This window comes from Porites lutea, chromosome 3 (genome assembly GCF_958299795.1).
Source record: "Porites lutea chromosome 3, jaPorLute2.1, whole genome shotgun sequence".
Taxonomy (NCBI): Eukaryota; Metazoa; Cnidaria; class Anthozoa; order Scleractinia; family Poritidae; genus Porites; species Porites lutea.
The window spans coordinates 11,618,569-11,642,717 of record NC_133203.1 but is presented as its reverse complement, the minus strand read 5'-3'; the positions used below and the strand labels follow the sequence as shown (position 1 = coordinate 11,642,717).

The window sequence follows — 24,149 nt, the reverse complement described above, 5'->3', positions numbered from 1 at the left end:
GAAACATCATATTTGAAACAGGTTTTGAATTTCCTGTGGATTATTCAGCACTTTAGAAGTTTACTAATAGGAAAGGAAATCTCATTGAGCAAAATGATCTCCTGAACAAGTTGCATTCTTTTACTTTCAAATCGTAACCCTTAGGTTAATTAGATTAACTCATATTCTCTTATTCATGAACCATGGAAGCAACAAATTCCAAAGCTTTCAGGAGAAAACTGCGTGACATTACAACTCACAGTAAGGGCCTGATCACATGAGTGGGGCTGGCTAGGTATCCGGGTATCACATGAAAAGGGCCAGCCCCGAGCCACCATTTGTACAGATGTATATAGGGATTGGAAGCAATGCTCATGAGCAGTGTATTACCCGCTGTCCTGTTTCTCGCTTGGTTCAGACAAGACAAGACATTTATTATCATACTATTGCAAGTACAATTTCTTGGCACACAGTTAGCAAAAGAACGCTAGTCGAGGCGTGCGAAATCAATTCTATTACAAATCAGATATTATAGATAATAAGTAAAAAGCAAAGAAAAAGAAAAGAAAAGAAATATGTGTAATAAATTCAAAAGCAGAATGGACACTTACCAGCTTTTGTTATTTAAATCTAATTATGATTTACAATTTTCAATGTGAAAGAAAAAACAAAATGAAGTCTGATCTTAGTAGTAAAAATTTGTCATCATACAAATGGCCAATGAGACAAAAATGGTACTATTTGCAAACGACCAAGTCATGATTATAGTGCTCTTTTTACATATAAGCTGAGTATTGAGAAAGCAATCGCTGCAGAAATGAAGTTATTGGGCCACGATTGTACTCACAATGAAGACTCATGATCGCACCAATGTGTGCTTGCTATTAAATAAATAATCAGTTAATCTTACAAATCCCTTTAATACTCCAATCCCAAAGTTCGTAGGTGTTTGATGTAAATTCTAAACTAATGATTTACTTGAAGTTCAGCCGTCCACCATTTTGACTTTCAGGCTTAAGGGAACTGGTGTGAAGTTAATTTTGACACCCAGTCCCCCAAGATAAAAAAAATGTGTAGCTTCATAGCTTTACCAAAATAGATGGTTCATTATTGAGATGATTTTGATTGAACTAAAATCACTGAAATTGCCCAGAAACATCAGAATAAGTGTTTATGCTAGCTAGTTTCCTAATATAGGCAAATTAACCTGTTAAAGAGGGCATAATTGAAGAAGTTAAAGTTACCATTGAAGAAATGTTATCACACATTTTCCAAAATACTGTCACATAGTTTTGTACCGTATATTGATAATTAGGTAATTTATTCAATGGCCACCATGTGACTTTAATGAACTATCCATCTGTATGCTTTATCCTTACCTGCTTTGTTTTCATTCTGTTAGCAGAAGGAAACCAAAATGGTTCCAGTGAAGAGCATCGATGTAAGAATAAGTGTCACCTAGGGGACTGTGGTCCATGTGATGGCCTGGCAAAGGTCAGGTGCAGATGTGGAAAAAATGTTAAGGTAATTTCAGCACCTAACAAATACTTAGAACTTATAATCATTTATCAGTGCTGTGCTGTGCAATATAATTTTGTACAGACATATAAATTTAAATGTTTATGTACCAGCATATTAACATAAGTTCAGGATTGTTCCACATGCCATTTATTGTACATGTTTTGTGGTTTGAAAGCCTAAATGTAAAAATCCTTAGGTGATTGCAGTGTACAACAGTCTTCATCCAGGACTTAGTAGAATGCGATAGTGCAGGGATTGTAACTGAGTGTTATGTCAGCCTTGAGTACGTCTTGAGTTTTACAAAGACTTGGTGGCAGTATTGTATGTGCACTACAAATTGGTGACGAGGATGTTAACTTCATCAGGACAAGTTTTGCTGCCATTGGACTTGACTGGTTCAGCTTTACATGTCGCCAAGAGATAGATGTAGTGGAAACAAGGGTTTCAGTCTCAGTCGCCTAAAGCCTGCGCCAGAAATAGGCAATAATCGATGAACAGTGAAAGGATAATTCATCTTTTATTAATTTATTAATTTTGTTGTTGTTGCAATTATTGATATTTTTATCGTATTTAAATTGGCCTAATACATTTTTTTTTTGCGTAGGAGATTCCTTGTGTCGAGAGCGAGTTGGAAGGTAATGTGCCATAATGAATCCAATGCAATTTTAAGCAAACCTCTTTTTTTTTGCATAACTTACTGTTTTTATTGTAAGTTGTCAATATGGCTTGACTAAAAATGCCATTAAAAATAATTCCTGGTGTCAATTTAATAATCTATTTTAAGTGCAATTAGGCCTGGTTCAGACGCCGTACTTTTCATGTGCGGAACCTAACTGAATAAGTTCGACTCAGACGGCGTACCGTGTGTCGAAACTAAGTTAAGTTCGACAAAAGTTCGACAGACTCTGTCGAACTTAACGCTTTTGCCGCACCAAACTAAAACTGCCGTACCAAATTGATTCAGACGCCCCTCTTTTGGCGTACTTAATTCATCAGTTAGGTTCGGCACATGAGTGGAGCGGCGTCTGAACCGGGCCTTAGCATTAATTTACTTTCAAGCTCTAAACCAATACCTGAATCTGTCAATGGAACCTTTTAAAACTTTTATTGAATTGATCCCTGCCCTCTTAGATTGGCTACTTACCAGTTGTTTACAGTTGTTGAAGAAAACAAGCAAAACAACGAAAAAAACAGAACGAAGAAAGGAATGGAGAGAGGGATGGTAGACTACGTTTGGGGTTTCTAGTTCAGTAACTGCTGAGTTGTGGGGGAATTTTCAGTTCCACATGAAAGTGTACTTGTACAAATTAATTAATCATGATACAATCAGTCACATAGTTAAAGCTTTAGGAGTTTAGTCTTCGACAGTGAAAGAAAATCTGTATCATAAATGTAAAAATGAAACGAAAGGTCATTAGAGTAAAGTGGCAAGGTAACTCTCCACTTTGCAGTTAGTTTTTCATCGTGTCCCCTCTAACCCTCTAACTTAAGTTGCAATGTTGTTTTTTTCTGTTTGAGGTGGGTTTTTTACTTACATTTTTTTTGGTGCAGTTCCTTTTTTTTTGTTTGTTCCTTGCTCTTGAAACTGAATTATTCGTGGCAAGTTAGCCTTGTAAATAAAAGAAACCATTAAAAGTTTATTTTAATACCTTGTCTTTTATAGAATTTACATGTGACCAACGTTGTAACAAGAAAAAGCACTGTGGAAGGCATAGATGTAACCAAAAGTGCTGTGTGGTATGTCTTTTGTCAATTTGTATTGAAATTGGTACACATTCATGAACTGCAGCTATTTAAAAATTCAGTGGAGTGTTACTTGGATCAGTCATTCAAGTACAGAAAAGTGAAATTGTGTGTTTCTTATAATAAATGCCATGTTGATTGTATGTAATGTTAACAACAACAACAACAACAACAATAACAACAAATTTTATTGAAAATTGGAAAATAACTAATTACATTACTTTCCCACCCGCAAATAGCTTATAAACTAATCGAGGCGGGGGGAGCTGAAGACGTATTACAAAACAAGATTTATATATAGATGGACTAAATAACAGTGAAGACACTACTACACAGTAAATAGAATTTAAACTAACATAAAACAAGGCAAGTACATAACGATTACGAAGAGGGCTAACCTAAAGTATTAAATAACTTAATAAGACGGGAGACTTCGACATAATCATCTTCTGACCGCAAGAAATTTAGTAACAATTCCTTTTTTTTTACGAAAGGACGAACGTTTAAGTATTTTAATCGAATAAGGAATAGAGTTCCAAATTTGGGCACCGATTCTCGTGAAAAGGGCATACATTTTATCCGTTCTAGAGAACTTAACATAAAACGAGTCGTTAGAGACAGATCTTGTTTTGTAGTTATGAATCTGACTTGTTTTAACGAACTGATTGAGTATACTAACTAGACAAGTGCTATCTGTATGTTGATATCATACAACAAAGAGCTACAATCTACGAAAAATAGGCTAGGCAGGGGAAGGCAATCTAAAGGTAATATATAGATTTAGCCAGGACTCAAAGCAAAAATCTTATTAATATTTATAGTTTACTCAAATAAAATATGAAATTCTCTCTAAAACTTCGGGTGGCCATGTGATTTACCGTTGAAACGCGCAGGTGCGTGAAATGCGAATGTGTGTTCACCTTGGCGTAAATGAAGGGGTGGACGTACGTACGGACGATTTTCTCAGAACCAAAATTTCGTGGAGGCATAGATAACCAAATTTTCTTACCCGTGGTGCCGGCTGCCTAGAGCTCCTCAATTATTGGTTATTTTGTATATATGAACTGGTATTTTTGCGGCTTTAAGGTAGATTTGCTTGATGGTGTTAATCTTTAAACTAAACTTGCTAAATTATTCCTGTGTTAGTGGTGAGTCAAGATGCCATTGTGAGATACGATGTGATTTTGACAAATTTGTAAGTTTTTTAATCCTTCTTCAAAGAGAAAAATGAAGGCAGAACATGGCAGAGCTCCTTATGAGTTCTGTGGGCCAGAAAGTATCGTTATATATCCATCCAATAAACTTTAGTATTCATGTGACCATGCAGTTGCCCTTCTGTTTGCACCATTGGGAGACCAACAAGGAGTGTCCTGGTGTGGTAGCCTTTGGAAAGGAGGGTAAGGGAGACAGAGTCCAAGGCATGAAATCAGCAGTGAACTTGACTTTGGACATACATATTACGGCCAATTGACAGCTGTAAAAACAGGTTATCTACTGACTGGTATCACATGAACATAGTTGCATTCACATCCTCCATGTAAGCCAGTGTGAATTGTTACACTTTACCAGTCGTGAAATTGGCAACAATATGCTGTCACAATTTAGTTAGTAAAGGGATATAAGACAGCCATATCTGAGTATATAGTCTTGAAGCCATATATCCACATTTTTTGAGTTGAGTTTCAACATTGTATAGGCTGGTGGATGAGACTTTTTTCCACAATTGTCACTGATAGTAGTTGATTATGTTTAACACATTCAGGGTGGATAAATTGCAACGTAACTTTTCAGGTGGTTTAGTTTTCAAGTAGGTCAACTGGTAATAAGTTCCATGCTTGTTGCAACCTTAGGTTGTTTGGTTTTAAAAAGATAAAGGTAAAATGCATTATACAGCGCCATACTCCACTAATTGTTCGTGGCGCTTTACAATACCATGACTCTTAATTAATTTAAAAAAATACATTTTTCAATACAATTCAGGCTAATAATAATAATTATAAATCAAATGACTTCGTAAACAGATATGTCTTCTGCGTAGTTTTAAATACAGTAACTGACGATGATAGCCTGATGTCCACAGTTTTGGAGCAGCAACGGAGTGTGCCCTATTTCAATAGGTTTTTTTTGTTTGAAGATCGTAAAACGGGCCTGAGTTCCTATAATTCAGCAGATCTTTGATGTAGCTAGGTGCATGACCGTTTGGAGCCTTATAAGTCATGATCAGTAACAATATTTTAAAAATAATTCTATAGCGCACAGGCAGCCAGTGTAAACGCCTAAGAATCGGTGTAATATGATCATGATTTCTCAACGCGGTAACAAGGCGAGCTGCTGAATTTTGCACAAGTTGAAGTCTATCAACCAGATACTTTGGAAAACCGTAGTACAGGGCATTACAGTAATGTAAAGGTGAGGTTATGTAAGCATGAACAATAGTCTTTTAAGTGTCATGGGATAAATGTCGCCTAATCTTGGCAATACCACAAATGCGGAAAAACGCAATCTTGCTGGTCATTTTAACATGCTCACTAAAATCGAAATACTGATCAAATCCAACTCCGACATTCTTAGCATGTTCACAGGGCCTGATAACATCATCTCCGATTTGGACGTGGTTGAGGGGAGGACGTGGTCGAAATCTTTAGCTAACTACTAAAAGTTCCATCTTATCTTGGTTCAGCTTAAGCTTATTACACAGCATCCAGTCACCGAAATCTTCAACACAGCTCAACTGTCGCTCCTTCGCATTGGATATATAGTTTGGGCAATTAGACGTAAACGAGAGATATAGCTTTGTATGATCTGTATACTGATGAAATGTTATGCCATGCTTTCTGGCTGTATCACCCAATGGACTTGTGTAAAGTGAATACAGTAAAGGACCTTACACGGATCCTTGCGGTACTCCATATTGCTGATCTTTTAGTGATGAATCAATACCATTAACAGAAACAAACTGCTTACGTAACTGAAGATATGAACGAAACCAATTAATGATAATTATAATGGTTTATTAACAGTGTATAAAACTAGTGGCTCTTCACCTGTTAAAAACTACAATATAAAAAATGAAAAAATACAATATACTACAAAAAAAATCTTCAATATAAAAAGCAATATTATCAGACCTATATGCAATTTACAAACTATTTACAAACGTTATTTAATAGATAGGCATTAACTTCCCCACGGTATACTTTGAAATCGCTACAGTTTCTAATATTTGCCAGAAGGACATTAAATAACTTGGTAGCAGAGTCTTGAAAGGTGCTCCTCTCCATTGGTATAATTAATCTTGTTGCTGCTCCTGACTGCAAAGATATCCAGATGTTTAACTGTATCTAGTGGTACATAAGACGGCCAGCTGGGGGAGTGCAAAGCCTGGTGAACGCTATTGAGAACGTGGAAATCTCTTTGCTGTCTTACTGGTAACCACCCTATCTTATCCTACTCAGGACAAAACTAGCAGCTACTCGCTGGACACGTTGTAAACATTTTAGTTGAAACTCCGGCAAAGGGTAATAGACAGTGTCACAATAGTCAAGTTTTGACAGCACTAGTGACTCCACTTAGTGCTTTCTGAGTCTATAACCGGCAAAGTTCCTAAGTTTTCTTATTATTTGTATTGTTCCATAACAGCTCTTTCACGTTGCTTGCACGTGCTCATCCCAATTAAAATGCTGGTGGAAATGTACACCAAGAAGCTTACTTACATTTACATATTCTAATGTACTATCTGAGATTGTAATAGCTGAGTGTGGAGTTTAGTTCTTGCACACATCTTTCTAGCTCAGGAGCTGGACAGCTGGAGTATATTGTAGTATCGTCAGCACATTGAAATGAACCAATCGAGGAAGGGAGATGATCTTGCAGATCAGAAACTTAGAGATTAAATAACATTGAGCCAAGGATTGACCCTTGTGGCACACCAAACCGTGTGTTCACTGATTCAGGTGTACGATCATCGATCTGTACGAATGTGACCGGTCACTCAAGTAGCTATTCAACCAGCGCAGAAACAGCTTCGAGAAACCAAGCGTTGATAACTTTGTTATAAGAACCTTGTAGTTGACTGTGCCGAACGCTTCAGAGAAATCGGCCAGCACCATGAGAGTAACCTCACCTTTTTTCATCGCTCTTAGTAAATCGTCGCCCATACCCATTACCACTGTATTGGTCGAGTATCCCTTGCGAAAGCTAAAAATTGTATCGCGGAGTACTGATTCAGATTCACAAAAGGTGGTCATCTGCAGCACGACAAGTTTCTCGAAGACTTTTGATAGTGTGAGGAGAAATGAAAGGGGACGAAAGTGTTCCTCAGACTTCGGTTGATCTACTTTAGGAATTGGACTGATCCTCGCATTTTTCCAGGCCTTAGCAAATAGTATTTCCTGATACAGTTGTTGATAATAGCTGTGAGAGGGCCTTCGATGGAATGAGCCACCACTTTAACGAATTTGACAGGGATACCGTCGGGGCCAGTAGACGTATCAGATCTTAACAATTTCAGCATGCGCAGGACCTCACCGTGGGACACTTCTCGGAGCTTGAAATTAGCAGGGCTATCATCAGGTAGAGATTCAGTTAGTTCTTCAAGGCAGAAAGGTAAGTCACTACTAACAGGTAAAGTTCTCTCGGCAGTACTAGCAAAAAATGAATTTAACTTATTTGGATCCTGCCGCAAGGGTTGTTGGTTAGGTTTCAATATGCGGTGGATAATACACCACACCTCCTTCGGTTTATTATTCGAAACACTGAATCGACCAACGAAGCAAGATTGGTACAAGCTTCATCAAATAAGGGAGAGTTTCCAAAAGTAATGTTAAATTCTTCATAATCAATCGAACACAGCTTCCTATAGCAAATAGTTTTCCTTTGAAGTTGTGGCTTATGCAATAACAAACTCATAAAAAGAGCACAATGATCAGAGGGTCCACAACCTTTACGTTTCCTCCTCCTTAAACTTCACACTGATTTCCTAGTTATAGTAAGATCCAAAGTATGTCCACTGGTGTGAGTAGGCAAAGTTACCCATTGTTTCAGATCAAAAGACGCCAATAAGTCCCAAAAATGCGTAGCACTAGAATCACTAGAAGAATTGTTAACATGTATGCTGAAGTCACCGACAATCAGGAGCTCGCCTGATGCTACCGCCAGTTCCCCAAGCAGGACGGAAAATTCGTCATAGAATGTTATCAAGGGCGGGGGTGACGGTGGATGGTAGATGATTATCAACCTAATCATCTTTGAACTTTAACTTACCTTAAACTGTAGGTGAATATGCCACAAAAAAAATTGTTTACACAGTCCTTAGCTTGATCTCGGGGGTTCAGATGGTGGGGGCAGCACAAAGAAAAATGAGCAGGACAAGGCAGTGTGGGGTCAGAGGTAGAGAGAGAGCAAAGGGGTGCCTGTAAAACGTTTTAACAAAAGCTCCTCCGTTCCGGTTTACCCTATGATTGGCTTATTTTGTCAGCTCTTGACACCACTCAAATGTCCGTTACCTTGATTAGAAATGTGATACGACAATAATAAGGTTATAGATCAGTTTGTTTTGAATGCATTGTCAAAGTAACGTGGTGAATATGGTAACTTATTCAGAAAAAATGCAGAAAAAAATATCGTTTTGAGCCAGAAGCTGGTCAATTGAAAATATGTTTTTGTAATCTCACCATTTATCTACTTCCCACAAGATTGCTTTTTTTATTGTCATCAGGAAAGGAAGACGCATGCACCTACCCATGATAATGAACCTAGGTTCATGAACCTAGTGCATGACTTTCTAGGACATCATTTGAATACAGTTACCTAACTGTTAAATAGACTTGGAGTCACTTCAGCAAAGTAACTGCATGGTTGGAGTTAAGAATTAGCAGATTGATTCCTCTAACAGACAGAGTTTCTGTATGGGTCGCAACAATGACGAGGAAGATCTGGTCTTAACTTCAACTGTTCCCACGAGCCCATCTTTTCCGAGAATCACCCTGACAATATGGCCCAAATGCCATTTTCCCCTGGGAAGGTTTTGATCCACTACAAGTACTAGGTCTCCACCTTGCGCGCTTCGTCGAGGTCTGTGCCATTTTTGTCTCTCCTGAAGGGCTGGAACATACTCCTTCAACCATCGTCTCCAAAAACGGTCAGCCAATATCTGCGTCTGTCTCCATTTCTTTCTCAACAGCATATCTTCTTTCACACAGGTTCCAGGCGGCAAGGCGCTTACTGTTCTCTGCAACAACAGGTGGTTTGGTGTTAATGGTTGAAGGTCGTTAGGGTCGTCTAAAATGGCACAAAGAGGTCTGAAATTGGCTTGCCTCTACGTCTGTCAGGACAGTCGGCAGTACATCTTCTTCTACTAGACTTTCTCCAAGCATAGCTTTCAGGGCGGTTCGAGTGCTATGTATCAGCCTTTCCCATACCCCACTGGCATGAGAAGCCTTAGGTGGCTGAAACACCCACTGGCATTGTCTCTACAGGAGTTCATCTCTGATTTGGCATTGGTTCCAATGGTTCCAAAGACACCCCTGACGGAAAGAACACACTTCATGCAACTGCGATGGTTTTGTTCCAGCGAAAACGTACTAAGGATCATGAAACTATACTGGAAATTGATGCGACTATCAGGACCAAGTCCCTTCCACAAGAGTCAATACCTGACACAGAAATATTACAGTGTTATATCCCTAAGAATGCGCAACCAAAGTGCTCTGCCTACACGTTAGATACTACACCATCTAGTGATGTCACCAAGAAAGCGGAGCAAAATGACTTGGCGTGGTCGGTAGGCAACTCAATCATCAGGTCTCGGTTGGAGCAAGTCAAAATCCCCACGTCGGCTCCATACAATTCTCAAGTGTTGTCTTCGACCCATCAGCTGACCACCATTTCCATGATGCCTCTTCTAGCACCTCCGGTGCATGAGTAGAGCATGATGCTCACAGTACTAATGCAGGCACAGAAGATCACGGCTGTGGTTATGGGAGAAAACCACAAGATTGTCATTATGTTTGACCTCCACCTGGTTTTCCGAATTGGCGAGATGCACACGATACTGGCTTCTTTGCGCGCTCTTGGGGCATCAGTCGATGGCAGTGGCTTTGACGAGGGATGGATAGAAGCGGGGCTGTCTGGTTCAACCACAACTGATAGATTCGTGAGTGAAATCATATGAAGCGATAGTGTAATACAAGCATCCATTGCGATGAACACCATCTGCAAGTGAGCTAGGGACGAAACACAAAGACCTTGTAATGGCAATGGAAACCGACAACCTTCAAGAGAGGCTATTGAGATTTGGTGAGGTCATGGAGTCTCAGTGTCCATTATTCAAGTTTGCCCGGGACTACATGAAGTTTGTGATGTGTATCCTGATGTTCATACGCGCATCCAGAGAAGGAGACTGGAACCTTCACCTTGAATCTCTCAAGGCTTTGGCAAAGTATTTCTTTGCTCACGACAGGCTGAACTATGCGCGAATGGTGCCACTATATCTAGCGCAGATGGACAGGTTAAAGATCGATGGTCCCGATATTCACCATGAATTCATGCAAGGAAACTTTTGTGTAAACAAAAATGAGATCCCTTTCTGTGCAATTGGACCGGACCATGCTATAGAAAACGTCAACAAGTTGATGAAGATTCGGAGAGGGCTGAATGGTCTAACACAGCAACCAGCAGCCATGGCAAGATGGTTCCTTGGGGCGCCAGAACTAAGTCGACTTGCAACGCAAGCTGAGCACATGGTGGGGGTACAAAGAGCTTCATCATCACATCATCACAATTTAAGTGATGCGGTAACAAATCGCTATAATGAAAATGTACAGAAGCTGAAGGATGTGCTGAAAGTGAGTGACCCTTTCGCGACAGAGGAACGTTATCTGGTGAACATCATCACGAAAGCAGTTATGCCAGATTACATCAAGGAGGGAGTCCTAACACAAGATAAGATCAGTCAGGCGTTGTTTGACACAGTTGCTCAAGAGAGAATCGTCGAGGCCAAGTTAAGTGTTTGGAGCCCCATGAAAAAGGCAAATCTGAAGTCATGGAAGTCTGCTTCGCAAACAAAGAAAAACAAGACAACTTGTGGCGTCGCACCCTTAAAGGATGATAGAGCTCTCTTCGCACGCTTCTTAGTCGTCATTCTCTCAAGGCCTGATCTTGACATAAGGGAAACCATCAGTACCTTTGAGTTAGCCGAGTATCCAAGGGCACTCTTCTTCTCTGAAGGTAGTTTGCGACTCTGCACTACCAAGAACAAGCTGATGAACATCCTAGAAAGCCTTCTACCGGCCCAACAGCAACCACAAACGTCTACAGTACAACCTCACTCTGCAGATCCCTCCAGTAGGCAAGTGGTCATTATTGATGTCATGGCTGTCGTTCAGGCAATGGGGAAGCCACCGTGGGTAAGAAATGGGCGTGACCTAGCAAGCGATTTACATTTTCAAGTCTGAAGGTGCTACCGAGGTGCATGTTGTATTTGACCGCTACGATATCCCAAACTCCTTAAAGGAAGGAACGCGCCAGAAACGAACGGGCACAAGTAGAGCAGTGGTGTACAAGATTACTATGGATGCTGTTATTGAAAGGATCACGATGAAGGATCTTTTGAGCTGCAGCCAGAATAAGTAAACATATGCTATCTTCCTTGCAGCACAACTTATCGAGTGCAAGAAAGACTCGCAGACGACGTATGTAGTAACCTCTAATGCTGACTGTATGGCTTCTTATAGCCTACCGACTCAGCATTTAAGGAGTGAGCAGGAGGAAGCAGATATTCTTATGCTCCTACATGCTCTAGACGCGACACAGAGAAGAGCAACGTCCATAACCATTCAGAGTCCAGATACAGATGTACTCGTTCTGACGCTCTGGGTTTACAAGAGACTTTGTCCAGACACTACAGTGATTGTTGGAACAGGAGGAAAACGAAGAAGTATTCCACTGGGCCCACTCTATGAGGCGGTAGGAGAGGAACTTGTGAAGGCTTTACCTGGCTTTCACGCCTTTTCAGGATGTGATCAGACAGGCACTATCAGTGGAAAAAGCAAAGTGTCTTGTTGGAATGCACTAAAGAAAGCCGAAAGATCAGTACTCGATGCCTTTTCCAGCCTGGGAACCACTGACATCATCCCAGATGATTATACATGAAGCTAGAGCGCTTTGTCTGCCAGTTGTACATCCCATTGACACAGCTAAGAACCATAGGAGAGGTCCGATGGCTGCTCTTTAGCAAGAAGCAACACGTAGATGAACAGCCATCATTATAAAGTATCATATATATCATTTTCGTAGTGCCTTCACTGTTAGCATGAACATTAATTTATTATTAACAATTTTAATACTGTCAACTTGGTGTGTTTACAATGCATATGCAAACCCCTTACACAGATTCACTGCACTGATGTTTAAAGTGTATGTGTTATGGTTGAAATTTCGAGAGGTAACTGCATAAAAAATATGACATATATTGAACGGTCATATGAACACGCAAGCAAAAGAGTGGACCCTGTTATGATGACAAAGATATCTTGCCAGGATGATGATCATATATAATTATGTACTGCTACCATGTTTTATCATAGGATACCCAGCACAGGTGTGAGCTTGTTTGTGGAAAACAACTGCGCTGTGGACACCACAAGTGTTTGGAGCCTTGTCACGCTGGTTACTGCCCACCATGTCTTATGTCAGGTCAGTAAAAACCTTTTTCCTCAATGCCACCCTTACTTCACTCTTTATTGTTAATTTCTTCCTCGTTTAGAAACGCTCACAATTAGAACGTTTGTTTAGCAAGCATAATGTATTACAGATAACCACATTTTTTGCATTCCCCAAGTGGCAACAGTGTTTTAAAGAATGCTAAAGCTGTTGCTATCAACATCAAAGGATTTTACAGTCCACAATACGTCAAAGCAATTTTAATTATGGGGAGGAATATAAACCGATAGTGTTAATTGAGGATAAATTTTACTTGCGTTGCAGCCATGACTTCCTCTTCTTCAGTAAATGTTGAACAAAAGGACTAATGAAGTGCCGTGAACAGTGCCATTTTAATACCCCTGGAGACTTTCAAATCATGCTTAGGAAATTTTCATTAACTGTTTTGTTAAAAAATATAGTTAGTATATCGTAGTAGTGGTAGAGCGAAACGTGGCGTAAGGACAAGGACATTTTTGGTTCAGATTCATATGGAACTAGTTTTTTTGGACTCGATTTGAGGTTTCATTTATAGTTTTGGATAAATACAGTTCTACTTGTGAACAAATCTTTTCAACAGATTATACAGTTTTTGCCCGTATTTCCTCTTATTGTGGTCTGACTTTAGTTAAGCTCTTTTCTGCAATGTTGCTCTTGAATTTCTGCTTTGTGGATCTTTTATCATTGTCTACCTTTGTGTGTTCGAGTGGTGTGCTTTCTTTGACTTTACAGGATTCGACGAGCTAGCATGCAACTGTGGAGCAACAGTTCTCTATCCTCCCATACCCTGTGGAACACAGCCTCCTGAGTGTGACAAGCCTTGCTCCAGGACTCATGCTTGTTCGCATCCAGGTTAGACTAACTTTTGACACTAGCAATCCCATTTACATGTACTTTCTCTATCCTTGTGAAATGGACATTCACAAAAATGTTACTCAGCCTTGAATTATACAAAATAAGATCATAGTTACATTTCTGTCCACTTTCCAACAACATTCTTGTTAATTCTCTAATCAAATTATCTTAGTTGCTCCAAAAAGCAAAACATTGAAATGTATTGGTCTTCTGGAGAGGCATTTATTGTTATGGTATCCTTTTAGTCCTTCTTAAAACGTTGATTGACACAACATCGGATGACAGGGGCTCAGTAGAGAACAATAACTTTAACATACCCATGATTTCACACAATCTGACTCTTACGACAGTCATTGTGACTCCGAGTTTTGTCTTCTTAGCCATAAGTAGTGGTTCTCAAGCCAAGTAAACAGCCCGTTGGCCTAGGATCGATATCCCATGGTCAATCCTAGTTGATGGGGCCTTCAAATTCAATCCATTATTGTTGACAAGGAGTACGGAACTCCATACACAGCTGGCAGAGCAGAATGAGAAATGACACATACATGATCCACTTATTCGTACTTTACAGCCTGGATGTGTTTTAAAGCAATAACTTTTATGCAAGCTCCGAACACACATTAATTTATGTAAGACAAAAACAATTCTTGAAATAGTAATAAGGTGATAAAGATAATAACTGCATTGACTTTGCTTTAAATCTTAAAGCTACTACTTATTTTCAACAGTAATTCACAATTGCCACAGTGAGGACGTGTGTCCCCCTTGCACAGTTCTGACTGAGAAAAAATGTATGGGAGACCATGAGGTAACTTTTGCCATCTTGTGCTAGTCACTAATTGATTCATAGTTACGCAGGTGTATAACTGTTAATTAAAAATGTAGAAACAATGGCCATTTGTTTTTTCTTTTTGAAGGTCCGTCGCAACATTCCTTGTCATGTGAAAGATATATCTTGTGGAAATGTTTGTAGAAAACTCTTAAAGTGTGGGCATAAGTGTCAGAAGGTTTGTCACAAGGTAATGTGTAAACTGGGACTTCATCGTCCAAGATATTTTTTCCTTTGAAGCAACATTCAAACCTGTTAAAACTGCATTTTAAACCATTACTTGTTATACTCCTCTGTTATTATTATTATTATTATTATTATTATTATTATTATTATTATTATTATTATTATTATTATTATTATTATTATTATTATTATAGTAGTAGTAGTAGTAGTAGTATTGTGGTTAGCATTATTGCTGTTATTCTTTTAGCCCCCATGCTTAGGCCCTGACGAAAAGTGTGTTCAGCCGTGTGAGCTTAAACGTAACGTATGTGGCCATCCTTGTTCTGCTCCATGTCACCCTTACCTGGAGTGTCCAGAACTCCCTTGTCAGGCTAAGGTAAGTTACTATATTTAATGATCTAACTAGTTAATTTGTTCGTGCTGCTATTTTTATAAAATGAAGGCAAGTTCTCTTAACTACTCTTAGCTTATTCGTAATTTTCTTGAACAACACGCACGGTTGAGCCTGTTGACATATAAAGATGATGGGGTCAATCGACAATCCTGGACAAAAGTCCTTGGGACATTACTGCAATATTCATATTTTTCTGTCATCTCTCGATTCCGTCTTAAAACAGTGTATCCTTTTCGAAATTCTCTTGCAGTTCTCCCTCCCCCCACCCTATACAAAGTTGAAAGCAGAAAAAATTCTGGATACACGCATCCAACATCGTTTGCGGGGTGAGGGGAGGGGTTGGACCTGTGTGCATTGGAAAACGCCCCAGAAATGCAAAAGTGTCCCAAGACTTTTGTCCATGATTGTCTGGAAAAGAGGTGGGAAGAAAAAAGGCAATTTTGAGGGTTTTTCAAGCCTGTAAAAGTGTTTTTTCGGGATTCTGATGAAAGATCGTAATTGAACCAAACCTTTTCCCAGCTTTTCGTAGTTTTCAGAGCGTGCTTTAAGAACTCGCTCGATTCGAATAATATACACCATAAATTGTGGAACCTCATAGCGCGTGCTTTATTCCAAAGGATAGCATAAGTTTAAACAAGACTCGCGTTCGAAAACGGTTAAGGAAAGCAAAGAGTTGCTAACATTATGGTGTACACAGAAAGAATTTCGGCAGGCCAATGCAAAGAGGTAGAGTCATGGGTATACGACAAAGCACGAGGTCATTTACCCGGTATATAACTTGCTCAGATATGTCAACATTACAGTCGCCAGTACTCAATATGAGTACGAGTGTCAAAAAATCCAGTAGGCTTGGTAGAGAAAGTAACAACGTTTTCCAAAAGACAGAACAACCGTGGAAAAATATTGAGCAATGTGAATAGCCATCCGTCCATTTGTACAACACAAAAACATGTACGACAGGAGCTATAAAAGCAATTGTGGTGTAGGAAGAAAGCGGTTGTTTCATAATACGCGTGGTTCGTGGCGAAACAGTTTTTCACTGACTTCTAGACAATTGTACTGGATCATTTTTTGTTTGAAAGTGTTGCTAATATTTCTATGTGGTTATTTGCTAACAAGAATTACGTTGGGTGATATTTGTCACGAACTAAGTGAACAACCAAGTGAGTTTACTTTGAACTGATTTGCATAGCTGGACAGTACGCACCAACAGTACTCGCTCTAAAACCGTAATAATGTGTGCTTTTTCTATAGAATCTTAACATCTTAGGGATGGTGAGAGAAAATTTATCTGTAGTTACATCCTTTGACGCTTTTATTTACAGCGAAAACACAATTTTTAGTTCTTTAGTCACAGTACTCACTTTGAAATGGAGAGAGAAGAACAAGATAATTTTTCCTTACTGAATCTAGTGAGTACTGTTGTATTCACTTTACGGGATGGCCTTTTTGACGGATTTTATTTCAAATGCAATTACTTTTTGGCTGAAATATACCTTAGACGTGTTTCCTTAATGAATTTGTAGCGAATATTGATAATACACTGTGGTTTTGCGACCGAGTACTGTGCGCGATGCTCGAAACATCATGCCTGACCAACTTCCGCTGTACTCGGCTCCAGTTTAGGGGAGTGGGCTCCCCGATATGGCTAATCAGGGAATCGCCTTGTGAAAACTTGCTATGTTGAGAAAAAGTCTTGTATTTTGGATCCAAAAATCTGTAAGAACCCAGTGAATAGTCTCAGTGAATTGCAGCACTTATAATTATTAAGGAAACCTATAGCACAGGATGTTGGCAATTCGTGGCCCTCTTTATATCTAAAGAAATGTCGTATCTGTACTATGACCCAGTAGACTGTAGCATGACAGTACAAGTGAATGAGCATCTGATCAAGTACGCCAAAACAATTACAATTTTAATTACTCACAGGCGAAGGTCGTTAATACCTAGTTTTTTGAACTGTGGTTAAACCGGATGCTTCTTTGCTTTTTGTTACAAAGTGTTTCCTATTAAGGACAAGTCAATTTTTGTGGAAATGACTAGAAGCTGCACCAAGCATATTAGCATCTATGGAAAATGCAAACACAAAAATTGTCTAAGGTTTTTAAAAAAGAGTCACCCACTTCAGTTTTGTATTCTACTTTTTGATTTTTTTAGGTGTCTGTAAATTGCAAATGCGGGCGACGTTCAGAAAGCCTTCCCTGTCTTCAAGGAGGTGAGAAGGTGGTCGTTGCCCAAGCTTATCAACGGTACGTATTTGTAACCTAAACCCATTTTCGTCATTTTTTAGCTGGATAAACTAGTTAGGAAAGTGCCTTTCTGTATTTTAATCCTATGATCAAGAATGAAAAAGAAGTGCAGTGACTGATATTATTATATAAAATTTCTTATTTAATTACAAGGTAACATAAAAGTGCACACCAGCCAAAGGCCCACATGGCCGGAGCTTATTTCCGGTTTTTGTAGCATGAAGTAAGCCTTGGAGTATTGCTACTCCCCCCCTGGACAGAATGCTAGTCCATCGCAGGGTTACCCCCCAGCAGTAAGTCGCTGGTACCCAGTTATGCACTTGGGTGAAGAGAGACAAAGTGGAGTAAAGTTCCTTGTGTAAGGATACAATGCGACAGGCGCGGCGTGAAACCCGGACCTCCAGATCCAGAGTTCGAGGTGTTAACCGCTCGGCCACACATGCCTAACCCTAACCCTAACCCTAAAATTATATAAGTGATTTATAAAGCATATAATTTAAGGACATAAATTAGCTTTCATTAAAGGAGAAGTTTATTCCAAATTCACACGAAAAGGTTATACAAAGGTAGGTTACTCACAGAAATGTTGACTTCCAAAGGGCTTTCCAGCCCTATGAAATTTTCATCTAAGGTAGCCCGAAATTCAAAATCTGGGAGCCGCCATCTTGGAGAACTCTTAGCAGCCTGGTGACGAGTGTGTGACGTCAATGCGCTCAACCTAAGTTTGTTAAGTCACTCGAAACTTCTTGTTTCTTCATTTTGGAGCTGCACAAGAAGCCATGGCCACAAACACAATCCAAAACAAAGAACAAGGAAATTTTGAGTGAATTCCTCTGTCTACCAATCTCAGGTTAAGCACATTGATGTCACGTACTCGTCACCAGGCTGCTAGTAGTTCTCCACGATGGCAGCCTCCAGATCTCAAATTTCGGGCTACTTTAGACGAGAATTGGAAAGCTCTTTGGAAGCTGAAATTTCGATGAGTAACCTACCTTTGTATAATATTTTTGTCGGCAAAAAGAAAAAAAAACTGCCATTTTGGAATGGAATGATCTATTCAAATTTAGTTGAACAGTGTTGTCAAAATTGTTCGCGGAGCATACCAAGCATCACTATGATGCTGTTTGTAGGAACTCTGAACTGGAGCATCCCTTCTCTCTCCTCCGCAGAGGCCTCTTTGTGTTGTAGGGAGGCTGGGGAGAAAGAAAAAGAGGCCCCCCCCCCTTCCCTTTTCCCATCGTCCGTTGCTTTCTATGTTGCGATTATTGCTATTTTTAATGGGATACCCAGCGGGAGCCTCTGCGCAAGAGAGGGGTGTCCCATTAAAAAGCCTGCTCTTTAGAACATAATTTTCATTTAGTGTGATGACTGTCCTTCTGCTCTTCTAGTATTGCCACAGAAGTATTAGCTAACAAGATGAGGGATTTACAGATTGGACAGACTGTGGACATAAGCAGCATTTTGAATGTGGATGATAAGAAGACAAGACAGTAAGCTTTTTACTCAGAACAAGAACGCTCTTAGTAGCGTTGAGTCTCACTTGCTTGGAGATGAGTTTTAATGACAAAGGCCCCGGTGCCGTTATACTACTTTTTCCTTTGGAATACAAAACGAGTGTTGTATGTCATAATGTATATACTCAAAAAGTAAAAATTGCAAGGAGAGACAGACTGCACATCTTAGCCTCAAACAGGTGTGAAACCTTTGAAAACCTTCTACATATTGATATTGCTCCATTGAGGAGTACTCTTTCAGGGATTCTACACTCGAAAAATTGAACGATGATTTTTATCGGTATCAGGGGTCCATGACTCTGTCAGTATAAATATACATAGCTTCTTTGTACCGGACCAAGATACGGCTCGGTACAGTATATGATCAGCACAGGAAAAAAGTGTAAGTTGAACAGAACCTTATACAACACACAGTAAATTCAGTTCGCGCGTATTCCTGCCGAATTTGTTGTCCGTTTTATAAGATATCAATATCGCATGAAAGTAATGACATTTTCCATAGCTGCTTAGTATCTACTTTTAATATCTCCGTACAGTCTCAGAGTACAATGTTTAGAGTTGTAGACAGCATGCATTTTAGATAGACAGATAGATAGATAAGCAGATAGACAGACAGACAGACAGACAGACAGACAGACAGACAGACAGACAGACAGACAGACAGATAGATAGATAGATAGATAGATAGATAGATAGATAGATAAATAGATAGGTAGGTAGTAGGTAGGTGGGTAGGTAAGAACCTTAGTTTATAGTACGATAAAAAGATCAGCATTGCTGGTGGGGTCGTGCATATACAACAATTACAAGAAAAATAAGGAGTACTGAAAGCAAATGTACACTTAATCAAAGAAAGCCTATCGTCAACTCGTGGGAACATTGTTTAGAAAATGATCAAATGGTTATCAACTCTGGTTTTCCGACAGTAAATTGTAGCAAATGATAGAAATTCAGATTGTTTATCCATGTACAATATATTTAATATACTATCTTTGCTCTGCAAACACAATACTTTTCTTTTTGTTTATTGCATTTTATTAAATAACGGTTATTTAGGTACATATTTATAGAAAAACAACAAAACAAATAAGCAAACAAAACAAGCCAAAAACGAGAAAAAAAGAAAGAAAGAAGATGAAAAAAGAACGGTACAAAGCACGACTTGAACCCGGGAACCTTCGGCTGTATGCGACTTTACTTTACCACTACACCACGAAGGCTGATTACATCACTTTGGCGAAAACTCTTTCACTTAATGCGTTATCCATGGAACTTCCGCCAGCAAATTCGTTCAGTTTGATCGAGCCGCATTAACCGAGCTATTGACAGTGAAAAAACAATGTCAACGCATTTCATGGCAACGAATGAACAAAATAACATGTGCTTTACAAAGCCGATACACCTCGTCAGCGAAGTAGGAGGCAAAACATATGTTTTCTTATCTCGATTTCTGCTGTTATTTTGAAGCTAATGGTCAAAATCACATTTATTTTCGGCCCATACAGGTTCTTAAGAATAGCATGGCACGACATTTTCTTACTTTCAGATCACTTTCCAGCAAGCTGGAATTTGTATATCCCCCGTGATCTTTCGGAGTCAGAAGAGTAATTGCTCATTTTCTCGTCAAGTTTAACGCCTGGACGAGTCAACGGCTCTTGAAATCCAATCCCCAAGTTAACCATCGTACTCATTTGAAAGACTCCTACGTGTCTTAAATTTGGTAAGACCTCTAACCGTGCTGTAGAAAATTTGCCATAAAGAAAACTCTGAGTCTGAGCAGCGAACGCCGAACGATGCACGCTCTCAGCGAAGAATTTGATCCCACCGAACTTCAAGAACGCGTGCTTCTTCGGAAGCGATAGATCTTCGCACTCTCGAGTTCGGACCCGATTAATTACGAAGTCCGTCTACTACGAGTGAGCGAGTGACTCATTTGCATATCTCTGTCCCTGCAATAACTCGTGGTACGCTCGCGCGTCCCCACGAGTTAAAAATTGAAAAATGTTAAAAGTTTCTTCTTGTTTTACAGTATCACCAGGATAAAGCGTTTCATTTTCCCGGAAAATTTCACTTTCTCGTCAAAACAATCACTGACTCAGACAGACTCGGATTAGTTTACTTGAATTTAGCGTTCAGTACAGCGAACGGGGTTATGTTCTCTGAAATTTATCTACAGTCTGCGGCCCACATCATCACTGATCCACGATTTATTTATTTGTTTTATTTTCCAAGTTCGTTTTAACCGATCCTTGATCCCTGATTTCTCGATCCTCGATCCTCGATCCTGATTTTCCAGTAAGCCTTGAAGTTTTGCTCATTAAGATTATTCTTTTTTTTTTTTCGACCACTGAAGTTATCAGTTGTTCCAAAATAATCAACGCTTTCAAGCCATAGAATTCTTGGACCAACCCGTTCCGGAAAAGCTCGATATGGGATTTCTATTAACTATGGACATGAAGTGCTGCAAGTAGAGTGTGCGGTTAGTCAAGTTCAAAGCTACCCGTGACACGTTAGGGTAGATTTCCACTGATGCGTTTTTGGCTCCGCACGTTAACGCACGTAAATTTTAATCACGTAAATCAAATAGAGGTAAGACATAAGTTATTGAGATTAAACGTCAAATTAAGCGAGTTTGTACTTTTACGCTTACATAATTGTACGTGCAGCCTTTCATACATTGCCTTTACTTTATTTGCGAACGCAAATTTTACGCACGTGCGCACGTAAAAATTACGTGGCAGTGGATACTTCGTATCTCAAGTATTTATGAAATGCAACACGACTTCACATCGTAACAACTGCGAAAATCTATCAATTAAATACATAAAACAAAGTGAATCTATTTAACCGTACATTTCCTGTAATTGCGACAATATTCTGAGAAACGTAACGCCTTAAAAAGCCACAAAATCCTGAGGATTTCCCCGCTATAATATTTTCTCATCCTGCTTGGGGATGTGCCTGCATGTCGTGCATAATTACACGAAAATCAAGGGCCTCCATTCGAGGAAAATTACGCATTGCCAAACTTACATCCGTCATTTCAGTCATCGCCGAAAAAAAACCGCATTCTCATCACGAGACTCATTTCCATACAATGAAAGTCGTCATGATTCTTATCCCCAGTTTCCACGGTCTTCGCTAGGAACGCGGGGCCTACAAACTAGGTCCCACCGAAAAAAAAAAAAAAAAAACGAGCGCATTTTAAGAGTCTCGCTCTTGCTCAAGCAAGCTCGACTAATTAGCAAACAAATAACTTTTACCCAAAAATGTAACCATATAGACCACGTCTTAACATTTTAGGTGACTGCATTCAGTCTTTCCTCCCCCTTTTGCAGCTGACAGTTATCCTACCTACAGCAGTGTAGATATGTTTACTTGTTAGTCGAGCTTAGCAGGCGTTCCTAGCAGAGACCATGGAAACTGGGGATAAGAATCGTGACGACTTTCATTGTATGCAAATGAGTCGTGATGAGCATGCAGTTTATATTTTGGCTATGACTGAAGTGAATCATGTAAGTTGATCACGTTTTTGCTGTTTGGCAATGAATCCTTGAATTGAGGTCCTTTATCTCGTTTAATTATGCACGACATGCACGCGTATTAAAATGTAAATACCCTGAGTAGGATGATTAAATATTATAGCGGGAAAATCCTGTTTTGTGGTGTATTGAGGCTTTACGTTTTTCAGAATATTGTCACAATTACTGGAACTCTACAGTTAAATAGATTCACTTTGTTGTATGTATTTAATTGGTAGAATTTCACAGTTGTTAAGATTAAGTGGCATTGCACATCATAAGTACTTGAGATATCAAGGATTTAACCTTTGACTACTACTGGAAGCAACTTCAACTACCCCCAACTGAAGTTACGTATGTGTCACGGATGTGTTTATATGAGTAGCTTTGTACTTAACTATCACGCATTCTACTTGCATCACTTCATGTGCATATCGAGCTTTTCTGGAACAGGTCGGTCCATGAATTCTATTGCTTGAAAGCGTTGATTACTTTGGAACAAGTGATTACTTCAGGGGTCGAATAAAAGGAATAATCTTAATGAGCAAAACTTCGAGGTTTCCTGAAAAAAACAGGTTTGAGGATCGGTGATCCAGGATCGAGGATCGGTTAAAAAAAAAACTTGAAAATAAATAAATTGTGGATCGGGGTGATGTGTTTCGCAGACTGTAGATAAATTTCACAGAACATAAACCTGTTCGCTGTACTGAACACTAAATTTAAGTAAGTAAACTACTCCTAGTCTGACTGAGTCAGTGATTGTGCATGTTTTGACGAGAAAGTGAAAATGAAACGCTTTATCCCAGTAACACTGTGACAAAATGCACGCTGTGTACAGCTCTAGAAATTGTTCTCAGAGACTGTACGGAGATATTAAAAGCAGATACTAAGCAGTCATGGAAAATGTAATTACTTTCCCGCGATTTTGATATCTTATAAAACGGACAACAAATTCAATAGGAATACGTGCGAACTGAATTAACTGTCTGTTGTATAAGGTTCTGCTAAACTTAAAGTATATGTTACGTATCTTGGTCCGCTACAAATAAGCTTTATATATTTATACCGATAAAAATCATCGTTCAATTTTTGGAGTGTAAAATCCCCGAAAGAGTTCCCCTCAGTGGAGCAATATCAGTATGTAGACGGTTTTCAAAGCTTTCACACCGGTGTGAGGCTAAGATGTGCGGCTTGTCTCTCCTTGCAATTTTTACGTTCTGAGTATTTACGTTATGACATGTAACACTCGTTTTGTATCCCAAAGGAAAAAGTACCATAACACCAGCGCCTTGGACAACAAAACTTATATCTATGCTCTTAGTAGCATTGAGTCTTGCTTGCTTTGTTTATATTATTGTACTTCATTTTGCACTTTTATTAACAGTAATATAGTTACTCATAAATAACAAGTCAGTCATAAGTAAGTGAAAATGATCCTCCGGATGGGTGTAGTCAGCATCCTCTGTTGACTAGGCTCCTCTGCTTGGGTGATCTCAGCAATTACATTGCTGAACATCATTTACAGACAAACCATCACATTGACTAGGACTCTACAAAATGCATTACATATTCCACAGACTACTATGAATTACTTACTTTGAAGGCTGGTTTACTAACTTAAAACAAATGCCACTGAATCAAAGTCAGGCAGTTGCTGGC

General features: G+C 39.3%; 1 protein-coding gene across 6 annotated transcripts in view; it reads left to right on the top strand.

The window, feature by feature from the left end:
• The window catches only part of LOC140930482 (transcriptional repressor NF-X1-like), a 131,197-nt gene that overhangs the window by 33,002 nt on the left and 74,046 nt on the right, over positions 1 to 24,149 (top strand). For 4 of the 6 annotated variants that reach the window (XM_073380191.1, XM_073380190.1, XM_073380189.1 and 1 more), the window contains exons 12-21: positions 1,382 to 1,503; positions 2,105 to 2,135; positions 3,164 to 3,237; positions 12,828 to 12,936; positions 13,675 to 13,794; positions 14,526 to 14,605; positions 14,715 to 14,816; positions 15,060 to 15,188; positions 17,364 to 17,455; positions 18,844 to 18,945. In XM_073380191.1, the coding sequence (XP_073236292.1) occupies positions 1,382 to 1,503; positions 2,105 to 2,135; positions 3,164 to 3,237; positions 12,828 to 12,936; positions 13,675 to 13,794; positions 14,526 to 14,605; positions 14,715 to 14,816; positions 15,060 to 15,188; positions 17,364 to 17,455; positions 18,844 to 18,945 (961 nt within the window). Of the gene's footprint in view, positions 1 to 1,381; positions 1,504 to 2,104; positions 2,136 to 3,163; positions 3,238 to 12,827; positions 12,937 to 13,674; positions 13,795 to 14,525; positions 14,606 to 14,714; positions 14,817 to 15,059; positions 15,189 to 17,363; positions 17,456 to 18,843; positions 18,946 to 22,307; positions 22,327 to 24,149 lie in introns of those variants that run through there. The other 2 variants (XM_073380192.1, XM_073380187.1) reach the window with 2 other exon arrangements.